Source organism: Prinia subflava, chromosome 17 (assembly GCF_021018805.1).
Source record: "Prinia subflava isolate CZ2003 ecotype Zambia chromosome 17, Cam_Psub_1.2, whole genome shotgun sequence".
NCBI lineage: Eukaryota > Metazoa > Chordata > Aves > Passeriformes > Cisticolidae > Prinia > Prinia subflava.
In genome coordinates this window covers 13,775,857-13,796,559 of record NC_086263.1, presented here as the reverse complement: position 1 = coordinate 13,796,559, position 20,703 = coordinate 13,775,857, and the positions used below count along the sequence as shown (strand labels likewise).

Here is a 20,703-nt window from a genome sequence, read left to right as displayed (position 1 = left end):
CAGCCAGGCGGAAAAGGGGGCGGGGGCTCCCCGCGGACCGAGGCGCCCGCCCGCCAATGGGAACGCGCCTCCGCCCCTAACGGGTGGCCAGACTGGCCAATGGGGGAGCAGGGAAAGGGGCGGGAGCTGCGGGGCCGCCTCGGCCGCGGGGGAGGGGCGGTGCGCTGACAGCTGAGGGGGGCTCGGCCCCCAGCGGGTCGGCCCAGCTCGCTTTGCCTCAGCCTTGCACAGATTGTCTCAGCTCAGCCCACCACAGCTTGGCGAGTCTTGGCTCAGCTCGGCTCTGCTCAGCCCAACACAGCTTCCTTCAGCCCTAGTCAGTTCAACCTGACTTGGCTCAGCCTGGCATAGATAAGCTTGGCTCGGCTTAGCCTGACACAGCTTGGTTTGGCTCTGCTCATCCCAGCTCAGCTCTCTTCAGCCTATATCAGCATGGCTCAGCTCAACTCAGCCTGGTAAGGCTCAGCTCACCTCAGCCTCACCGCACCTCAGCTGAGCTTTGCTCAATTCATTTTGTCCTAGACCAGCTCAGCTCAGCCCAGCCCTGGTAGGAGCAGTTGTCTGTAGCCCCCCAGCCTTGGCCTCTCACAGAGCACAATGACCTCCCCACAGAGCCCACACACAGCCCACCCCAGCAGTGGGACACACGGTGACACGGGGTGACAATCCATGACCCCGACCCTGTCCCCAGCCTTGGCACATGAGGGGACACGGTGGTCAGTTTGGTGGGGACAATGTCCCTCACACTCCTGTGGCACCTCGGTGACCTGCAGCACTGGGGACAGAGCAGGGATGAAGCAGGGACAGGGGAGCCACGTCCCTGCTGTGCCACCGCCCTGGGGCCAGCTGGGAGCTCCTGTTTGTCCAGTAAGTTTTTATCTGGTGGAAACCGGCAAGTAAATATTCCTGACCGGCTGATAAGGACCTAGTGCGAGGCCACAGGCTTGGCCTCCCAGCTCTGCCCTGAGTTCTGCACAAAAGCACCAGGGAAGGGACCTCAGTGCCTGTGGAGCATCACTGGGTCAGGAGAGAGGTGGGAATGCTGACCCTGGGGTAGGGGGACAGGGCAAAGGTGCCAAGTGGCACCTCCAAAATGCACCCAAGACTGGCACATCCTACCACAGTCAGACATCACCATGGCACAGAGCATCTCCTGCTCATCCCAGTGCTCCCTGCTGGTGTGGGATGGGGCCCTGCAATGAGGAACAAACACATGGATCTTCCTGGATTTTTGGGACCAGGAAAAACCCGTTGGAGAAGAGGCGACGGCGTGGTCCCCTCGCGCCCGGCGCTGTCCCGCCGTTTGATGTGGGACCCAGCCTCGGCGGCCTCGCCACACTGGCTCTGTCTTGTCATCCCGAGGAAATAAAGCCCAGCACAATTGCCTGCTTGTTTATTAATTTTTGCTTCATCAAAGGCAGCTTTAATCATCTCTCTCTGTCCTGCCAGGGCCACTCGCAGCATGGACCATGTGGCATGGATTGGGATGGGACAGCAGAGCACCAGTGACCCCAGTGCATCCTCACCGAGCCCAAGCCCACATGAAGATCCCAGGCTGAGGGTGGCCACCGGACCCCACATGTCACCATTTTGGGTGAGTTTTCCCACCTTTTCCCTGATCCAAATGTTATAAATGCAGCATGACCCTACCCCAGGAAGAGAGGCTTTTCCCCTCTGGAACGTACAGACCCTGCCGCCCTCACTGTGGGTCCAGGGTTCACCTGGCACATGACTGCGGAAATCTTGCTGCTCAGAGAAGGGTGGATGATATTCTCAGCCAGCTCTTGTCCTTCCCTGATTCCCCTTTCCTCCCTCCCTGCTTCCATCCCCAATGCTGGATTATTCCCAGCCACATTTCTTGCTGAGCACCTGGCGTGCCTTGCATCCCACAGCTCCTACAGATGCCCAGCACTTTTTTTCCATCAGAAAAGCCCCTCTGCAGCTCCATGGACACCTCCATGTGTTGACCTCATGGCCCCCAGCCCTTCACCTCCTCAGGGCATGGACCCCACACACTGGAGGAACCTCCAGAAGGGAGGGAGCTGCTCTTTCCCTATTTCCATGGGGCATTGTTCTCCCAAAAAAGAGCACGGTGTTGGCACAGAACAGGGAGCAGGCCCTGCATGCCCCATCCGCAGGCTGTGCCTGCCCCGCGGGCTCGGGGCCGTGACCTGGCGCCGCGCACGGCTCTGCCGGAGCCGGCAGCACCTCGCAGGAAGTGGCTGGTGCCGGGGCTGGCTCCAGCCTCTCCAAAAATCCAGCTGAACGGGACAGGCTTCTCCACAAACCTGTCGGGCTGCATTCAGCTGCACGGAGCCGGCGTTTGCCCGTGTGCCATGTTCGGTGGCTGCTGGAAACTCGCTGCCCGTGACATCCCCTGCGTGCCCCAGGTCGTGGCACAGCTGTGGCACCGAGGTCCCCAACATGTGCCATGAGGGTGGGTGTCCCACCCCATCATCCACCCATTGGGAATGCCCAATTGGGGCTGCCATGTCTCTTCAACGCAGAGCCAGCTTTTTTTCTGGAGGAGCTTTCTCAAATGAGGGCAATTAAAACAATGGGAAAATGGAAAGTTTTTGTCAGGGAGCTGCAGTGGCAGAAGGGGAAGGTGCTGTGGTGAGTCAGCCTTCAAAAAGAAGCCCCAGCGCCAGGTAAACAAGCTGCAAACCAGGAGGTGTTAGTCACCAGCTCAGGCTGTGCTGGCCCCAGCCTGGGAGGGCACCTGCAAAACCCTGCAGCTCCAGGAAAGAGTTCAGCAGCACCAAACCCCACCAGTGAGAGGAGAGCAGCACCTGCTCCTGTCGTGGTGTGGAGATCCCACCAGCACCATCCCTTGGCTCTTCTCGCCAGGATGTCCTCGGTTTGGGGACATGGTCCATGTGGCTGTGCCGTGTTTTCCCAGCTCTGATGTGGCACATTTTTCTGCAGGGCCGGGCGCTGCCGGGGCTGCAGCAGGACAGCCGGGTGCTCCTCCCGGGTGGCCATCACTCCCCACGGGACCTTGGGCAAGTCATTTAGCGCCTCTGTGCCGCCAGCTCGCCGTCATTACCGTGGAGCCAGACAGATGGATGCCCAGGGGAGAGGGCAGGAGTCATGGCTGGGAGCTGGCTCCTGGATCCACACTGGAGCCCGGCTTGGACTGAGCGGCGCCTGACAGTGCTCCCCTCCTCCTGCCCTGCTCCGAGTGCAGTCCCAGTGTGGGATGCTGGATGCAGCCTCTGGCTGATCCAGAGCCCCCCACAGCCCTGCCTGGGGAGCATCAAGTAGGGAAAACATTGACCAAAGAAGGCTTGGATGCCCCTCATGCCACCGTGTGTCTTATAGGGGTGAGACCCACAGGGTGGAAATCTATACAGGGTGAAAAACACTTTCCTGGATGGACAGAAAGGCCCATGGACTGCTCTGTGCCCAACTGTCACAGAATCAGAGTGGTTTAAGTCGCAAGAGACCTTAAAGACCATCTTGTTCTACCTCCTGCCATATGCAGGGACACCTTCCACTAGACCAGGTTGCTCCACACTCCGTTCAATCCCATTTTTCCCACTGTGAAAAAGGGCCCAAATTATCCACTGGAGGAAATCCACAGCACTCAGCTGCAGCTGATGCAGCCCAAGGGAAGGATGCAGCTTCCATGGGGATGGACAAGCCCATGAGGATGGTCCAGATCAAGCTGCACATGCATGCAGAAGCAACAGTAAATCCTGTCCCACCAAGCAGAACTTTACTGTTGTCCAGAGATGCCAAATGTCTGCAAGTTCATACCTTTCTCTTAAAACTGATTAATTAGTCTTCAGTTGAGTGATCAATGGCTGCCATCAGACCTTGCAGTGCTTTAGCAGGAAAATCCATATCTTTTGTTCTCACCTGTTTTTCCCCACCTTTTGGCTGCTTGGCAGGGCAGAGGGGATCCCCCTGTGAGGCTGCCTGCCCTGCCAACCCCCTCTCACCTCAACATCCCTGCTAAAAACATCACCCTGTGCAAAATCCAGTGCTCTCAGCCTCCTCCATTGCTCGCCCCCTTGGCCACCGCCCCGGAGCTGCCAGCGCAGCCGTCGGATGTCTGCTCTGCTGACTCCATATAATGCAAGTTTTACAAATGAAAACGTCACATGGCCCTAAATTAAATACTTTGGAGAAACCCATTATAATGCAGCAGCACAATTAGCTTTATCAGCCAGCCCAGAGTCATGCCAAAAACCAAAGCCGACTCACTTGACAGGAGCTGCCATCCATGAAACCAAGCTAACGACCTTAATTATATTTTTAGCTTCTAATTTTTGGCTGACAGTATCCTCAATTACCCAGCCCATAATTTGTGCAGGGACGGCGATCAGCCTCACCTGGCCTGTAATTCCCAGGATCAGCCCTTTTATCCCTTTTAAATATTAAATTGACTCCCACTGGCCACCCTCCAGTCCTCTGGAATTTCCCCAGGGTTTTAGTGTTAAAAATTAACAACAGAGCTGCTGGGCAGGCTGCAAACCCCTTCCCATGAGGGTTCTGCCAGGAAAACGCCTCTCCAGAGAGAAATCAGCAGTGAGGACAAAGAGTTGTTCCCACCAGGTCAAAACTCCGCGTAATCAGATCAGCTGTTCTGACCAAAGATTGTTCTTTGACTCATCTCCCTTATCCACCACCCACGCTTTACACCTCAGCACACAGCCCTGGCACTGAACCCTCCTTTCCCTGCTCCTTCTCTACACATTTTTAGGGCTTTTTCCTCATTTCTGTGCCAGACCTCAGCCAACCCAGGTCATTTCCCATCTGGCCGTCCTTGGTCTCTAGCTGGCTGCTGGGTTTGAGGAACCAGCCCTGACCACAGCATGGCTTTTGGTAAAATGCTTTCCACTTCCTGATCTGTGCTGGGTTTTGGCAAGGAGGCTGTTGCAGCATCACCCTGCTGATGCACAGGGGCACCTCTGGAGCCTGGCTCACCCAGGGCTCCCCCTCAGCCCTGGCACGACCTCTGTGAGGGTCAGACCCTCGGCACAGCTGCTGAGTGGGTGCTGAGCATCCTTGGGATGATGCCCTACCACAGCCCCAGGGTGGTGACAGGATGAGGAGCAGTGTGGGGTGTATGGGGAGCCCTGAACCCCCCAGGCTCTGGGGGCTGCTGCAAACAGAGGTGCCAGGGAGGGGCAGGAGCCTGGGGGCTGCATACCCACAGGGAAGTGTCCAAGGCCAGGTTGGACAGGGCTTGGAGCAACCTGGGATAGTGGAAGGTGTCCCTGTGCCTGTCCAGGGGTAGAACTGGATGAGCTTTAAGGTCTCTTCAACCCCAACCGTTCCATAAATGGTGATTCCCCTCGGCCTGGCTGGCGCAAAGCGGGCAGGAGTGGCCGGGCTGGAGGATTATCGGGATGTGGAGGCAGCGGAGCCCCAGGAGCCGGGCTGGGCTGGCCAAGGGTGCCATCTCCTGGGGACACATCCGCACAGCCGTGCCCAGCGCTCCGGGGTGCCGAGAAGAGCCGCACCCCGGGGCTCCCCGGGCTCCCGGGGGAATCAGCCCGGGCGGGTGGGGACGCGGCCACAGGCACACGGGGATTCACGGCGTGGCAGCCCTCTGTTCTGGATTTCTGGATTAAACCCTTCCTTTGCTGAGTTCTCTGGTTCCTCAGAGCATCAGCCAGCAGCTCCCCGAGGTGCTTACAGAGGCGAGTTTCCCCTGCAAAATCCCGAGAGCCAGCGGGCTGGGGCCATCTCTACAGGGCCATCTCCCCGCTCTGCCACACTCAGCCAGCTCAGACAATGCCAAAATCATGATTTCCCTCCCCGTGGGAGACTCAAGCACAGCAATGATCTCGTCTTTTTTACCAGATACACGGTTTGTGGCGTGTGGCAGCGTGGCAGCGTCCCTGTGGCTGTGGTGCCTCCTCTCTTGGTCTTTGCTCCAAGCCCCGTGGTCCTTTGGATGGTGTCAGTGCTGCCTCCCACCTTCCCGCTCAGGCAGTGACTCTGGTTTGCCGGGAGGTGACGGTGACAGGACACGGGGGATGCCCCGGCAGCGTGCAGGGGACAGGCACCTCCTGTCCCCGGTGTCTCCGCAGGGAATTGGGGTGACAGAAATGAGCCCTCGGAGCCGTCTGCCCTCAGCCCGGCCCCGCAGTTGGCAGTTTCGACCCAAAAGGGCCCCTCTTCCCCTTCTTCCCCCACAGCCTCCTTTTTTTCAGGTCCTAAAGGGAGCACGAGTGTGAGCAAACGTCCTGGCTGAGGCTTGTGACTGCTAAAAGCAGATGGGCTAAGGGGAGGAAATCATCCCAGCAAAGCCGCTCAAGGGGAAGGCAAAGCATCTCCTAAACGTTTTCAGAGCCAAATATTATTCACCCTGTCTGCTTGTTAGCTGCAACTCTCCTTGCAGTGCTGCCACTGGGGCAAGAACCCGGCAGAAAAACGGATTTTGTTGTCAGGAAAAAACTGGGTTCGGTCACCCCAAAGAGAGTGTGGCACCTCCGGAGCCAGGCTCAGATGGGCACGGAAGGATGCAAAACAACGTGGGGGGATGCACAGGGGATGCAGATGGATGCAAAGCCATGCAGAGGGATGCAGAGGGATGCATTGCACTAGGAGGAGGCACAGGGAGCTGCTGGTTGATGCTCTGGGGAACCAGTGAACTCAGCAAAGGAAGGGTTTAATCCAGAAATCCAGAACAGGGGGCTGGTGGTGGCTGCCCAAACCACAGGAACAACTCCAGGAAGGGCTGGGTGGCAGCCACCGCCTTGGCTGTGGGACAGGAGCTCATGAAGGACCATGTCTGGAGGTGTTGGAGAGTCACAGAATATCATCAGATGCTATAGGAGGGAGTGATGATGCTTGGGGCTTACAGGGTGAGGCCAGTGGGGCAGACAGTCAAGGAAATGGGGCTCCAGTCCACAGAGCCCCAGAATTCTACAGCTGAAACCACACTGCCTGATCCCTGCTCAGCGAGGAGGGACAAACCACCCCCAAGTGCTTCTCACTTCCCTCTTGAGAGCTCAGCAGGGTGGAAACTGCAAGTCTCTGGTGCTATTTGCAGAGGCAAGTTTCCCCTGCAAAACCCCGAGAGCCAGCGGGCTGGGGCCATCTCTCCAGGGCCACCTCTCCAGGGCCATCTTCCTGCTCTGCCACACTCAGCCAGCTCAGGCAATGCCAAAATCGTGACTTCCCTCCCCGTGGGAGACTCAAGCACAGCAATGATCCCGTCCTTTCTACCAGATACACGGCGTGTGGCGTGTGGCAGTGTCCCTGTGGCTGTGGTGCCTCCTCTCTTGGTCCTTGCTCCAAGCCCCGTGGTCCTTTGGATGGTGCCAGTGCTGCTTCCCACCCTCCTTCAGGATCTGGGATGTGATGGTGCCACTTCCAAACACAACTTGCTGGGTTTCTCTGCTCCCCTGAGCAGGATCAGCCCCCAATGTCCCTGCAATGGACACGGTAGCAAAACATCCTCTGGCCTCTCCATTCCAGCTGCACGTGGCAAGCACAGAATAGGAGTTTTTCAACCAAACAGAAAAACCCTTGACGCTGCTCCACTAATATTTTTAGTATCAGGTATTGCTGCTTCCTTCCTCCTTCAGCTGCTGCTGCAGAAACGTCCCCCTGGGAGTGACTGAGCTGAGTCACTGTTCTGCCATGCTGCTCCCAGCACCTCGTGCCTCTTCCTGGCACCACTGCCAAAGCCCTGCCCACCCTCTCTGCAGGTAACAGGGACAAATCTCTGAAGGCTGCCAGCAGTGCAGAGGTGGCTCTTTCCCCCTGTGTAAACAAGCTGTGTTATTAATGAGCATTAATATGTCATTAATGTGCATTAATATGTTATTAATGCTTTGTGCCACGAGCCCAGCTGGGACTCAGCTGCCCATGCAGGACATGGCACAGCCCTCCTGCCTCCCAGACATGGATGACCAGAGAAAGTTGGTTTTTAAGGTACCTCACTGGGATCCAGAGATGTTCTAAGAGTTGTGAGCAGGAGACAAGAGAGGACAGTGGCTTGTGGTGACCATCCTGAGGACATGGAAAAGATGGATGCTCCGGGCAATGCTTGGTCCTGGCAACTGCCGCTTGTACAGAGTGAAACTTCTTTCTCTGAAGACAACATCCCCCTGGCACAGGCTGGCACAGGCTGCCCAGGGCAGTGGTGGAATCACCAGCCCTGGAGGGATTGAAAAGGTGTTTAAATGTGGCACTTGGGGATGTGGTTCATCAATGAACGTGGCAGTGCTGAGGGAATGGTTGCACTTGATGATCTTAGAGGACTTTTCCAACCTTTATGATTCTGGGACTCTGCTGCAGTCCCGTGATGCAAGAGCAGGTGCTGCAGAGCTCCCACTCCACCAGGGCCCTCTGAAATGTGGCCAGCTGGCCCAGGACACCTGTCCCTGGTCCTGGTGACACATCACCCCGCAATGTCCCCTCACCCTGTCCTCAGCAGCCCAGGGACCCCAGGAGCCAATGCAAGGCGCTGAGTGTGCAGCCAATTTGCATGGAAGGGACAAGGGGAAACCCCAGGAAATGCACAGCCCAGGCATTAATCAAATCTCTCTAAGAATAAACCCCTGAGCCATGCAGGGGCTCCGGGCTGCAGCTCTTGGGGCCATGGCAGGAGCCAAGGGGGAGTAGACACCGCTGGAGAGTCAGATGTGAGTGACCCCACGGAGGGGCTGCAGGGGCTGGGGGTGAGGGGTTTGTCTGTGCCAGGTTTGGGGTGGGTCATGCTCCCAGTGCCTGCAGGGAGTGCAGGGTCTGCTCAGAGCTCCCACCCTGCTGAAGGTGGGCAGTGCTGGGGGGCTGCAGAGGGAATCACAGAATGGTTTGAGCTGGGAGGGAGCTTAATTCTCATCCAGTTCCACCCCTCTGCCATGGGCAGGGACACCTTCCACTATCCCAGATTGCTCCAAGCCCTGTCTAACCTGGCCTTGGACACTTCCAGGGATCCAGGGGCAGCCACAGCTGCTCTGGGAATCTGAGCCAAGGCCTCACCACCCTCACAGGAAAGATTTTTTTTCCTGAAAACTAATCTAAATCTACCCTTCTTTAGCTTAAAGCCATTCCCCCTTGCCCTGTGGTTGCTTAAAGCTTGGTGTGAGGGGTCTGTGGGGGAATTCAGAGGATCCTGGTGGTTGAGAGGCAGAGGGAAAGACTCACCTGGCTCTGCTGGAAAATCCATGGCTGAGAAGTCCATGCTGGGAGCTCCACACGTACCTTGGGACTCCCCAAGGAGGGGAAGGTCTGTCCTAGATGAGACCCAACATCTCCTTGGATGTGTCCTCACAGCATCTGGGAGGGAGATTCCCGGTCTGCAGCCCCTCAGCTTTAACACAGCCCCAGATCCATTTCCCATCAATTATCCCATGGGAAACCCCCCTAGCTCAAGGATGGCTCAGCTCCCTGCCATCCCCAGGGCATTCAGTAACCCCCAGAGGGCTTCCTGCCACCCCTGGGGGGCTCCTCTGGGTACAAAGTTTCTTCCAAGAGCATCCCAGGAGAGCAGTGGCCTGAGCCTCGCTCTGCCCTGGGGATGTCTCCATCAGCTGGACAGAAAGTCATTATTTAATTTTACAGCAATGTTAATTGAACAGCTGGGAGTGCCAGGCCAGCATCCCAGTGCAGAGAGGATTTTTCCCTGGGAATGGGAGGGTTTCACCTGTGCTGCCCAGGTAGGACCCGGCCCATCCCCGGCCCCTGTGCAGGGAAGGTGCTGGGTGGGCAGTGGCAGGACAGACGTGCAAAGTGCCCAGTCTCTGCACACTCCCAACTCCTGGAGAGAGGAGAAATCCTGGCAGAATTCAGGGGGTTTTCTGTATAGAAATAAAAGGTTTGGCTTTGCCAGGGCAGAGCTCAGCCTTGGGGCACGCAGAGGCCGGCACTGTGGCTTCGGGGAAGTTTCAAACCTTTGGGCCCTATCAGCTTCAGCATCTCCCACCCTGCAGGAAACAGCTGCAGTTCCAGGCACGGCTCCGGGGAGGGCTGTGGCTCCGGGGAGCCCTCTCAGGAGCAAAGAGCTCATTTCCACCATGGCCACCCTCGGGCTGGGTTAGAGGTTCCTGCGGCTGCTCTGTCGCGCTGGCTGCAGACCCCGCGCGTGGCACAACACAGGAGCTTTTATCAGCCCGCTAATTCTTCAAGATGTCAGTTTGTCAGTAGAATTTTATGCTGCTGAGAATTGTTCCTGTGCCTCTGGCATCACATCCAGTGCACAAGGGCACGGGGAGCACTGGGGCAGCAGAGGATGGGACAAGGAGCCTGTGACAGGGACAAGAGCACGTCCACCTCCAGGTGGCACTGGTTAAACTGGTGTGCAAAGTCTCCTGGGGAGATTTTCGTCCCTCTGCTCTAACATGTCTTACACATCAGCCTGGGTTTCACTATGACACCAGAACACCCAAGAGAAAGGGCAGGAATGACACACCAGGTCGTGTTTCTGGTATTTTCAGACAGGAACCATCCCCAGTGTTGGTGCTCCCACCGGCAGGTGCAGGGATCCCCAGACCCTCGGGGCACAGCACGGGGCCACCCCCAAGCCAGGGTGGGTTCTCTGTGTGTCCCCTGGGACTGGCACAGGTCACACACACCGTTTGAAAAGCAGATTTGTCTGTGTGCTTTTTGCTCAAGGCTGGGAGCAGAGAGGACTGAGGGACAGCCAGGATCTCCCTGCCAGGAGTCCCAGCCCTAGAAAGGGTGGAGGTGGCTGCAGAGCAGCCCCGTGGTGGCCACCCCGTTCTTACCTGTGTCTCTGTCCTGCAGCCATGGATGGGACACGTGTGGGGCAGGATGCCATGAAGAACTGCACTGACCAGGAGTACTGGGACACCCTCGTTTCACAGTGCATCCCCTGCAGCCTGGCGTGCAGGCAGTCCCTGGCCAGGAGGTGTGATGCTGTGTGTGGTGAGTGCTGGGGTGTCCCTGGATGGAAGAGTCAGGGATGGGGCAAAGCTAGGAGGGAGGATCAGACCCCGGGACAGGCTCTGAGCCAGCTCAGCTTTGCAGAGCTTCAATCCAAAACCACAGGGGGATGTGACAGCTCTCCATGGATGGACTGGGGCTGGCAACAGCTCAGGAGCGAGGCCAGGACCAAGAGCCTGCAGCTCTGCACTGCTCCCTTCTGGGGTCACAAGGATGCATCAGCACTCGTGTCCCCTACTGGGGCCATCCCACCCTCCAAAGGCAGGGCTGGGGAGCCACCGGGTTCAGTGGTTGTGGATAACGATAAACCCCTGACCTGGGATAGGCACTGAGGTGTCCTGAAAACAGCTGGGGAGGAGGAAGAGGGAGAGAGGAACTTTGCACCCCAACCCTGTGCCAGCACCCTTCCTTCAGTCATAGCCTGAGGTGGCTTCACCCCGTCCCAGGGTTCATTTAGTAGCCACAAGTGAACATCTCCTTGTCGAGGACAGGAGATGCCGTTCTTGGCATCCCGAGCCAGTGCTGAGGCAGGGTTTGGTGTGCCTCAAAAAGCCGTGCAAGCCTCAGGGCAGCAGCAGCACCTCTGAGAGCAGCAGCCAGGAGCTCCCAGGTGAGCACAGCTGCCTCAGGCTGGCTGAGACCATCCCCTCCCCAAGCAGCTGCCAGCAGATGCCTTTCCCCGGCTCTCCAGCCAAACACCGCCCCAAATCCCTGGATCTGTCACCCTGCCAGCCCTGCAGAGGCTGCCAGTGCTTTGGGCAGCGGGCAGGTCTCACCCTGTGCCTGCCAGAGCAGTGAGCTGGGCTCATCCTCTCGTGAATCCGGGCACTGGGGTGGTGGGGGCGTGCTGAGAACACCATGAGCATCTCTCTCCTCTCCCGCAGAGTCCATGGACTGCAACAAGAGACCCGGGTTTTACTACGACGATCTCGTGAAGAACTGCATCAAGTGCAGCTCGGTGTGCGGGCAGCACCCCAAGGAATGTGCCCTGTCCTGCGAGCGTGAGTCGGGGAAGGGGCACCAGAACAGCCCCACTTTGTCCCAGGGGACTGCAGTTCTGGGGGCTGCCATTTCTCTGGGGCTGGGCAAAAGCAGCCAGGGCATCTCTTCCCCATTTTCTCCCTCCTACAGTGGCTTTCCCCCATCGTGTGCTGGTGTTTCACAAGCTGGGCAGCTCCCCCAGCCAGCGTGGATCCCACCCGGCTGAGCTGCCCCCAGCCCTCGGGGAGGGGGAGGAGGAGGAGGAGGGAACAGATCTCCAAGATCTCCCAGTCCTACACTGGCGTTGAAATGATCCCTGAAGATGGGGGAGGGCATGGAGGGGGTGTGGGAAGGGATCTCCTCTACCTCACCAGGGAATAGAAATGCCAATGAACAGAGGAAATACAGAGCTTGGATGCCCCTCATGCCACCGTGTGTCCTATAGGGGTGAGACCCACAGGGTGGAAATCCATATCAGGTGTAAAACACTTTCCTGGATGGAGAGAAAGGCCCATGGGCTGCTCTGTGCCCAACTGTCACAGAATCAGAGTGGTTTAAGTTTCAAGAGACCTTAAAGACCATCTTGTTCTACCTCCTGCCATATGCAGGGACACCTTCCACTAGACCAGGTTGCTCCACAACCCATTCAATCCCATTTTTCCCACTGTGAAAAAGAAAAGGACCCAAATTATCCACTGGAGGAAACCCACAGCACTCACATCACACAGCTCTCAAATCCTTTCCCAGTGGAGGGCACAGGTGCTGCCAGCTCTGTCCCTGCCAGAAAAGCACCCCAGAGGTGTCTGAGCTCCCCCTCTCTCACAGCCACGCCTGCGGGACCGGCGGCCGTGCTGGAGCCGAAGGCGTGCGCGGAGCAGGACCCGTGGCTGGTGCTGTACCTGCTGCTGGGGCTCTGCCTCTGCACCCTCATCTGCTCCCTGCTCCTGGGCTGGACCCACCTGCGCAGGAAGGGAGACGGGGTCACCTGCCAGGCCAGCGCCGGGACCTGCCACTGCAAGGAGGACCCTGCCAAAGGTGGGTGCTGCAGCTCTGGGGGCACTGGGACAGGCTGGGGCTGCCAGGCACTGCTGGAGAGGCAGAAAGCAGAGCCAGCTCCTAACAGGGGAGGGAGAAAAAGCAAAGACAACGAGTGTGAGCCTGGAAGAGGAGCAGGACTGGACCCCTGTGCCCAATTCTCCACCGTAACCCCTCAGTCACTCCTTGCAAAGCCCCAGGCACAGCTTCTCTCCTGCAGCACCTCTCCAGTCCCCATCCAGAGGGAGAGGAGAGAAAAGCCAACCCTCTTCCAAAACAAACACCTGTCCCAGAAATACCCAGTTTTAGTTCTGCAGCCAGAGGGGCTTCACAAGTCCTTGTGTTTGGAAAAAAAAGGAGAAAGGATAATGTGGAAAAATTCAATATGGAAAAACTGGTTTTATTCTTCTTTTCTTCTCCCTCCCAAAGAAAAATTGTCTACTTACCTATTTCTGCACACACATCACACACTCCCATGTTTACAGACATTCACATCAAAGCCATGAATGTCAGAAATCACAGAGGAAGACCCTGTGAGCCAATGTGACACCTGGAGTCACTCCAAGGACTGTCCCTCAAGCCATTCCTGTCTGCTTTGCTGAAGGACACAAGGATCAAAGGGTGATTTTTTAGGATAAGCCACAAGGTTTTGGAGAGATTTTCTGGGTGTTTCAGGTGATGCAGTGAATCCATGCTGGGATCTGGGTATCCTCTCCCATTCCAGGGCCAGCTTTTCACAGGCTCTAGGGCAGCACTTCAGAGCATTCTCAGGTGAAAGCTGCTCCTAAACCCCCTCAGCTGACTCAGAGTTTATTTGCAGATCGGCTGGTGGAAGCTGGCAGCGTTGGTGATGGATTCACCAGCATCAGAATCCCAGAGCCAGTGGAAACCTGTGGTTTCTGCTTCCCTGGACACGCCTCTGCTGTACAAGAGACCAAACCCTGCCACGGCAGCTCCTGCCACCCCGGGGAAAGGGCTGCTCCCTCCTCCTCCTCCGGGATCTGCAGCACGGGAAGCGCTGGGGCCGTTCCCAGCCCTGACGACGGCCACTTCAAAATCATCTGTTCTCCTTCCCAAGAGAAGACTCCCGTGGTGTGAGCACCGTGGATGTTCCAGCACGGGATCAGAACGGAGGGATGCTCCCTCTGCCCCCAAAGCTGCTTCACCCTCTGCTGCCAGTGACTGGAACAGGCTCTACCCAGCCCAGGCTGGGCCAAGGGCTGTAGGATACAGACAGGGCTGGAGGCTGCACAGAGCTCTTTGCTTCCATTCAAGAAACCAAATTCCCATTACTCTTGTGCACTCCCAGTGAAAGAAGTTGCTTCCCATGTAGCAGCATCTGACTTCATCCTCCAGCTTGATCTCAGTGCATCCTGGCCCTTGGGACATCTCATGGGGGCTTTTCGTACTGGTTCCACCACCAGCATCCCTGCAAAGGATCAAGTGGTGCCCACTGGTCCCCATGGAGAGCTCAGATCTCCCTGCTTGGGGATTCCTTCATGTATCAGAACAATTTTCAGCATGGCTGTAAACGTCTCAAACATGGAATTAAACCAAGGATTTACTGATGAAATTTATAAGGAGCTGGTGTGGGAAGCTCCACTGCCGGTTTCCAGCACTGCCATGGGTGATGGTGCCTCATGACCAGGACACGATGCTGCATGTGAGGAGCTGGGACAGGCACCAAAATCCTCAACGGAATTGGGTTTAAATGTGCTGCTGTCAGTTCCTGTGATCCCCAGACCTGTGGTTTCCTGCCCCACAGCTTCAGCTCCCACAGTCTCCAACACCATGGTCCCAAATCCTGTGGCATCAATAGCAACCCAATTCCTCTAGAGCTCCAAAAGTCTTTCCACCCTGGAAGTCACCTTGGCCTCTACCCTTGCTCAGCTCTCCCTCATTCTGCACCTTGGCATAGACTGATCTCTCCCTCAGCTTCCCCAGGCTCTTGGTTCCTGTTCAGCCTCTTTCTTCCCCTCCCACCATCTCCTGCTCTGCCATTTGTCTCCTACATCCCTCTGCCTCCCTTTGCATTTGTGCTCTGCTCCTGCTCTGCTCTCCTCAGGTTCCTGTTTGTGCTCAGACCTCCAAAGCCTCTCGGCTTCTCCTGACCCCTCGCTCCTGCTCCTTCTGCCTCCCTGCATCCCACATCCCCCGCCCTCCCTGGGCTCGGATCCCCCCTCAGGTGGGAGAGCTGCAGGTGAAGGGTTTTGCACTTACCTGGGGGCAGCACCAGCACATCCTCCCCTGGCACCATGGCTGGGAATGGCCCCGGCTCTGTGCCCTCTCTGCCCAAGCACTTCCCAGCAAGGCCAGGGAATTCAGGAGAAGGAAAACCCTGAGCAGCAGCCAGGGCCTCACCAGGCTGCCCCTTTCCAGCAGGGAGCTCCTGAGGACACAGGATCCAGTCCAGCTCTGGTGACCCACAGACCTCCAGGAACCCCTGGTCATGGTATTTATACAAAGAGATTCAGAACCTTATTTAAAAACGGGACAGAATTAAGTGAACACGTGCCACCATTAGGGCATCCCTGGAGGACCAAGAGGCATCAATTATTCAAATGAGAAGGATTTTAGGGCCATGCCTGTGCCAGTGAGAACAGGAGCTCACCCCGTGTGGCACCAGCAGCTCCTGTCCCAGCTGGCTCAGGGGGCCACACCCAGACAAAGCCAGGGCTGGGACAGGGCTGCTCCTCCTGTCACCGTGTGATGTTTTAAAAACTGGGGAAAACACTCACCTGAAGCCAAGTCCTTCCCAGACACCCTCCCCTCCTTTTGGGAATGTAACTACAATTATCAGCAGAGAAAAGGTAACACAGAGCATCTTGAACAAATTAGCAGAAAAATGGCAAACACCCTCAGCTGGAGAACCAGGAGGAATCAATGGATTTGGCATCACATTTTACAGCCACTGGCCAGCAGCTCCGAAGGGTCATCCCTGGGGACATCAGTTCCAGTATCAGAGGGACACTATGTACAGGACAGCAGCAATTCCAGATGGGATGAGTCAAACCACATCGAATTAAAGACGCTGATTCTGAGCAAGAGCCCCTGCCCAGGGTTTAACCAGTTCTCACATTTCTGCTTCTTCCATCAAACACCATCATCGGGCAAAGCTCTATCTCTACTCGAGTGGCTGAGGGACATTAAAATGTAGCTAAAACCACTTTCTGGCTATTTCAGTGACCCCTGGAGAGCTGTGTTCACTGCTGGCAGGTAACAGAACACACCCCACCGCCAGCCCGCAGCGCTGCACCAGCCTTTGTTCCGGCAAATGCCTCCTCCCAACAGATCCAGCTGTGCCGATAGGAAATGTACCTCAAAATAAACAAGTCTAGCCCAAACTGCTCCCCAGGATGAGGAGCTGTCACTGGTGGAGGAGGCAGCCTGTCACTGCGGACTGGCAGCACCTCAGGGGGCTTTGCTTCCCCCTCCCTTCGCTGCTCCGTGGCCGCCGTTTTCCTACGGGCGATGTCGAGGGAGCTCCACGGAGGAACCTCGCGGCTCTGCCGGGAATAATTCAGCGCAGGAGCTGCCTGGCTGCTGCTGAAGGGATGGAGGGGGAGAGAAGGCTGTGTCTGAGAGAAAGCAGCGTGAGGGGTACACCAGCAGCTGCTCTTCCATTTTTATAGGAAAAGGGAAAATGCCGTCCCCTCCTCTCGGAACCGGCTTGGATTTACTGCTGCTGGAAATAGAACCTGCTGTGATTCGGGAGCTGGGGTGGCAGGCGGGAGAGGGGGGAAGAAAAGAATAATAGACCTTTTAATACCCCAGAAATTCTGCTTTTGAAAGCAGAAAGAGAGCCTTGAAAGCTCCCCCCGAGCACCATCTGCGAGAGCAGAACCCTCTCCACCAGATGGGCGGGGAGGAAAAACCAAGGGTGATTTATACGGCTGCCTCGTCCCTAAACAATTTGTTCCTGAAGGCTTAACAAAGCCGGCTGCAGCAGCTCCGCCGGCCGAGCGTGTGCTGTGGATAAAGAGAATTCATTAAAAGGGCAGCCAAAGGCTCAGACCCCGGCGCCACAAAGCGAAGGCAGCGCCGGAGTCATCCTCAGGGTGGCAGTGCCCATCCGGGCGGGGATGCCAATGCAGCAGCGGGGATGACGAGGGCGGGTTGCTGCCTCCCTCCGCAAGGCTGCTGCATTATTAAAAGGTAGCGGAAAGCGTCGCACGGCATCCGCACGATCCCGTGCTCGGCTCGGGGGAAGGAGGGGCCCCTCTCCTGCGGCTCCAGGCAGCTGCAGCTCCAGCGCAGGAATGCTCCGCTCAAACCGGGTACAAATGGAAATTAAATTACCCCGGCGCGACGGGTCACACAGGCAGCAACGCGCTGGCCTCGGCAGCACCGGGGCACCCCCAAACCACACCCACCCTCCCGGGTCTGGCTCCAGATGCTCCCCCTCGTCCCTTCTTCCTCCCTGCCCTGTCACAGATGTACAAAACCTCCTCGTTCTGTTCCAGTCTGTGTGCAAATCAAAAGAATTCCACTGTCCTTCTGCTCAGCTGCTCAGGTACGATGGTCATTTAATAACCAAACACACTCAATTCCTTATTTTCCTGTTTTTCTGTTTATCAGACTGTGTCTGGGGCAGGTTACACACCTGGGCCCTGTTCCTAGAGCACAGAATGAAAGGCTGACATCCCTCCCTGCCCTTCCACACTGGCAAAGCCGAGGAGTGGCTGGCTGGGGATTTATGCAGAGGTTAAAGATCAGAGGAGCTGTGGTGGAACCCTGGATGCCTGAAGGATCCAAGGCCAGGCTGGAACAACCTGGGACAGCAGAAGGTGTCTTTGCCCAGGGCAGGGGCTCCAACAAGCTGAAAGTCCAACCCAAACCACTCTGTGGCTTTTGGTGTGACACCAATTTTTGCAGTGCCCAGCTGACACTCCACCCTCTCCACAAAGGAGAACAAAGCTATTTTTGCTCTTCCAGCTCTGTTCTGAAGGCCTCCTGTCCCAGGCTGTGATTCCAGCCCCAGCCCCTGAGATCCAGCAGGAGCAGCTCAGGCCACAGGCACGGAGGGGAGGAAAGGCCCCAGAGCTGCGAGCTGACAACACCAACACACAGGCACTGCAAGAGGAGAGGAGCACGTGAAGGGTTAATCCATGTGGGAGGATACAAGGAACCAATACCAGCCTAGCACATACCAGGAAAATGTGTTGTTTACTTAGAGCACTGCAGAAGGGCTCAATAGCAGCAGATCCATGGCTCAGAGCTGCCCCGGCAGCCACCGTTCCCAACAGATGGTACATTTTTCACCAATGAGGTTCTCTCAAGTGTCAGATATATATAAATCCACCTTTGGAAGGCAGCAGGGTAAAAAAAAACCAAACCAAAACCAGCAACAACAAAACAAGAGCTTTTGAGAAATTCAAAGTTATTCACAAGATTAAAAAAAAACCCAAAAAAACAAAACCAAAAAGAACCAAGACCACTCTTACAGTATAAACACGCCAATTCATTCATTTTTACTGATGGTTGCATTTATGAATTTCATTCTTGTGAAAAAAGGGAATAAAAGGAAAAAAAATTAAGAAAATAGCTATTTATAGAAAACAAAACAAAAAAAGGGCTCAAACAACAGACTCTGTGCTGATGCTTTTGGATGAGCAGTCCGATGGCATTGAACATTACCTGTGCAAGCAGGCATGCTTGAAAACCTGTCTGAGTACTGCAGCTTCAGTTCCACAATCCAGGACTTCTTGTACGGTTGTTGGAAAAAAAAGAGCCTAATAGTTTCATACTGTATTTATTTAATAACTAAAATTCACAAATAAAAAGATACTTGCAAAGTCCTTTAGTTGTCTCATCCCCTCCTCCTCCACTCTACTGCTTTCAGACCCATATGCATAAAAAAATGGGTTTGGATTTTTACTTTTAACTGTTATATGATTGGTCGTTGGAGCTGAAGCACCAAATGGAGAAGATGCTTTATGGAGATGAGGGTAGAATCCTTTGCCTTCCCACACACATTTTGGAGGAACACAGGAGATGTACCAGTGCCCGGACTCCTCTGCTCCCATTTCCCCCACCCAGAGCATTCCTTTCATTTTATATTTCCTCTGTTAAGTGACTGACTGCAGCCTCTTTTCCCCCTTTGTGTCCTTGTGGGACTGCACACACGTTGGACATTGTTCATTTCTCACTCTCCAGGCTGTGAGTCAGTGTCAAGTAGGTCCTGTTACAGCTCAGTGCGAGTTGGTTTGTAATGGGTCTTTTCATTTCAGGTAGGTTTGTGTGTCGGTTCAGAAGGCTTGCGTTGTTTCTTCCTTGTTTACATCTGACAAGCTGCTGGATAAGGCTATTCATACTCCAGGAACTGTTTGTGATAGAACAGCAAATATCTGGAAGAGAGCAGAGGGCCAGTGTCAGTTCTGTGCCAAAGCAGATGAGTTTCCATTGATGCAACCATAAGACATGAGGGCTGTTAATTTTGGTTTTCTTTTCAATTTGAGGCGATTCCAGGGACACTAAGCAGGGATGAGAAGGGAAAACAGCTGACATAATTCTACCAGCAACTCAGGGAACTGAGCAGCCGTACATCAAAGAGGAACCCCATGGATGCCCCGTCCCTGGAGGTGTTTAAGGCCAGGGACAGGGCTTGGAGCAACCTGGGACAGTAAAAGGTGTCCCTGCCATGGCAGGGGGTTGGAGTGAGAGGAGATTTAAGGTCATTTCTTAGCCAGGCCATTCTGTGATTCTATGAAGAGTCAAACCTTGTAAAATCTACTCAGGACCTGAAAACTCTGGAAGATTGGATTCTGTTGGTGCCCAGACAGGCAGCAAGCATTTAACAGCAATGTGACACAAAATAAAGGTGCTTTAAGATACAGCTTTAGAGTCACTACCAGAGATCAGACCAAGATCACTGCAAACTGCCTCCCATTTACTGGAACAGAAGCAAACAAAGCAGCAGCCACGTGGGTGAACACTCCTGTCCCAGTCAAATATCTGATGTGTCAACCTGTACTCAAATCTGCTGCTTTAAAGGCTGAAATTCTCCCTGTCCCTAAGTGCTGTGTGTGTACGGGTACAAAGGGAGCCCAGCCCTCAGCAGTCACACAGAAGAAGGGGACTCATCTCCACTCAGCCCTGTTCCCACTGCCACAGCCACTGGTGAGTCCTCAGAGCATTTCTGAGATGTTCCAGTCACTGAAATTCCATCCAAGCCCTACAGAGTCCCTCACACAGTGCAGAGCTCCCATGTCAGCCTTTATCTGAAGCAGGGAAATGCACCAAAGCTCAAACCAGCCCTTATGGGCAATAGTTGTGTTCTGCATCCTCTCCTCCTTGCCTCTGGCAGCTTCTTGCATGGGCATAACCCCACCTGAGCACCAGGCAGGAGTTACTGAATCACAACAAACTCATTTCTCTGCTCACCTCAAAGCAGGAGTTCCCTGTCAAGTCATTTAACACTAAAATTCAGGTATTATGGATTTCTGTTTTTACTTCCCAAATGAAGTTTAAAAAAAAGGAAAAATGGGAATATCTATTAAAAAAATGACAACCTGAACATTGTGCCTGCAGCAATCCTTGAAAATCTCATGAATAATTAAAACAAGAATGGTAGAGACTTATCTCTGCAGTACCAAGTCCACAGTTGAAAATACAAAATGAAGACTTCAGATTTTTCTTGGAACCAATCCCCAGTGGTTCCTTCAAATGAGGAACACCATGGTGCTTCCCTTGAAAAACACTGCTCTGTCCTCCCAAAACTTGTGTAATATAAATATCAGAAGCCATAATGTCAATCTGAGATTAACTTAAAGCCATAAGGTAAGAAAGAGCTCATGTTCTCTACCTGCCTCC

At 55.2% G+C, this 20,703-nt stretch overlaps 2 protein-coding genes across 5 annotated transcripts in view; one reads left to right on the top strand and one right to left on the bottom strand.

Moving 5' to 3' along the window:
- The first annotated feature begins 8,528 nt into the window (after positions 1-8,528).
- On the top strand, positions 8,529-18,226 carry TNFRSF13B (TNF receptor superfamily member 13B). The gene is made up of 5 exons (XM_063414816.1): positions 8,529-8,612; positions 10,717-10,857; positions 11,760-11,876; positions 12,682-12,891; positions 13,712-18,226. The coding sequence occupies exons 2-5, from the start codon at positions 10,719-10,721 to the stop codon at positions 13,987-13,989; spliced, it is 744 nt and encodes a 247-aa protein (XP_063270886.1). The 5' UTR covers positions 8,529-8,612; positions 10,717-10,718; the 3' UTR covers positions 13,990-18,226.
- Positions 18,227-18,627: 401 nt separating this feature from the next.
- USP22 (ubiquitin specific peptidase 22) overlaps positions 18,628-20,703 on the bottom strand; it is an 89,454-nt gene continuing 87,378 nt past the window's right edge. For all 4 annotated transcript variants that reach the window (XM_063414811.1, XM_063414812.1, XM_063414813.1 and 1 more), the window contains one exon: positions 18,628-19,238. In XM_063414811.1, the coding sequence (XP_063270881.1) occupies positions 19,196-19,238 (43 nt within the window). In that variant the 3' untranslated portion in view covers positions 18,628-19,195. The remainder of the gene's footprint in view (positions 19,239-20,703) is intronic.

Bases quoted from the DNA above. Each gene is read 5' to 3' on its own strand.
- TNFRSF13B (XM_063414816.1), top strand. From the start codon at position 10,719: ATGGATGGGACACGTGTGGGGCAGGATGCCATGAAGAACTGCACTGAC. The intron at 11,877-12,681 runs GTGAGTCGGGGA...CCTCTCTCACAG, and splicing joins ATGTGCCCTGTCCTGCGAGC to CCACGCCTGCGGGACCGGCG. The intron at 12,892-13,711 runs GTGGGTGCTGCA...GTTTATTTGCAG, and splicing joins CAAGGAGGACCCTGCCAAAG to ATCGGCTGGTGGAAGCTGGC.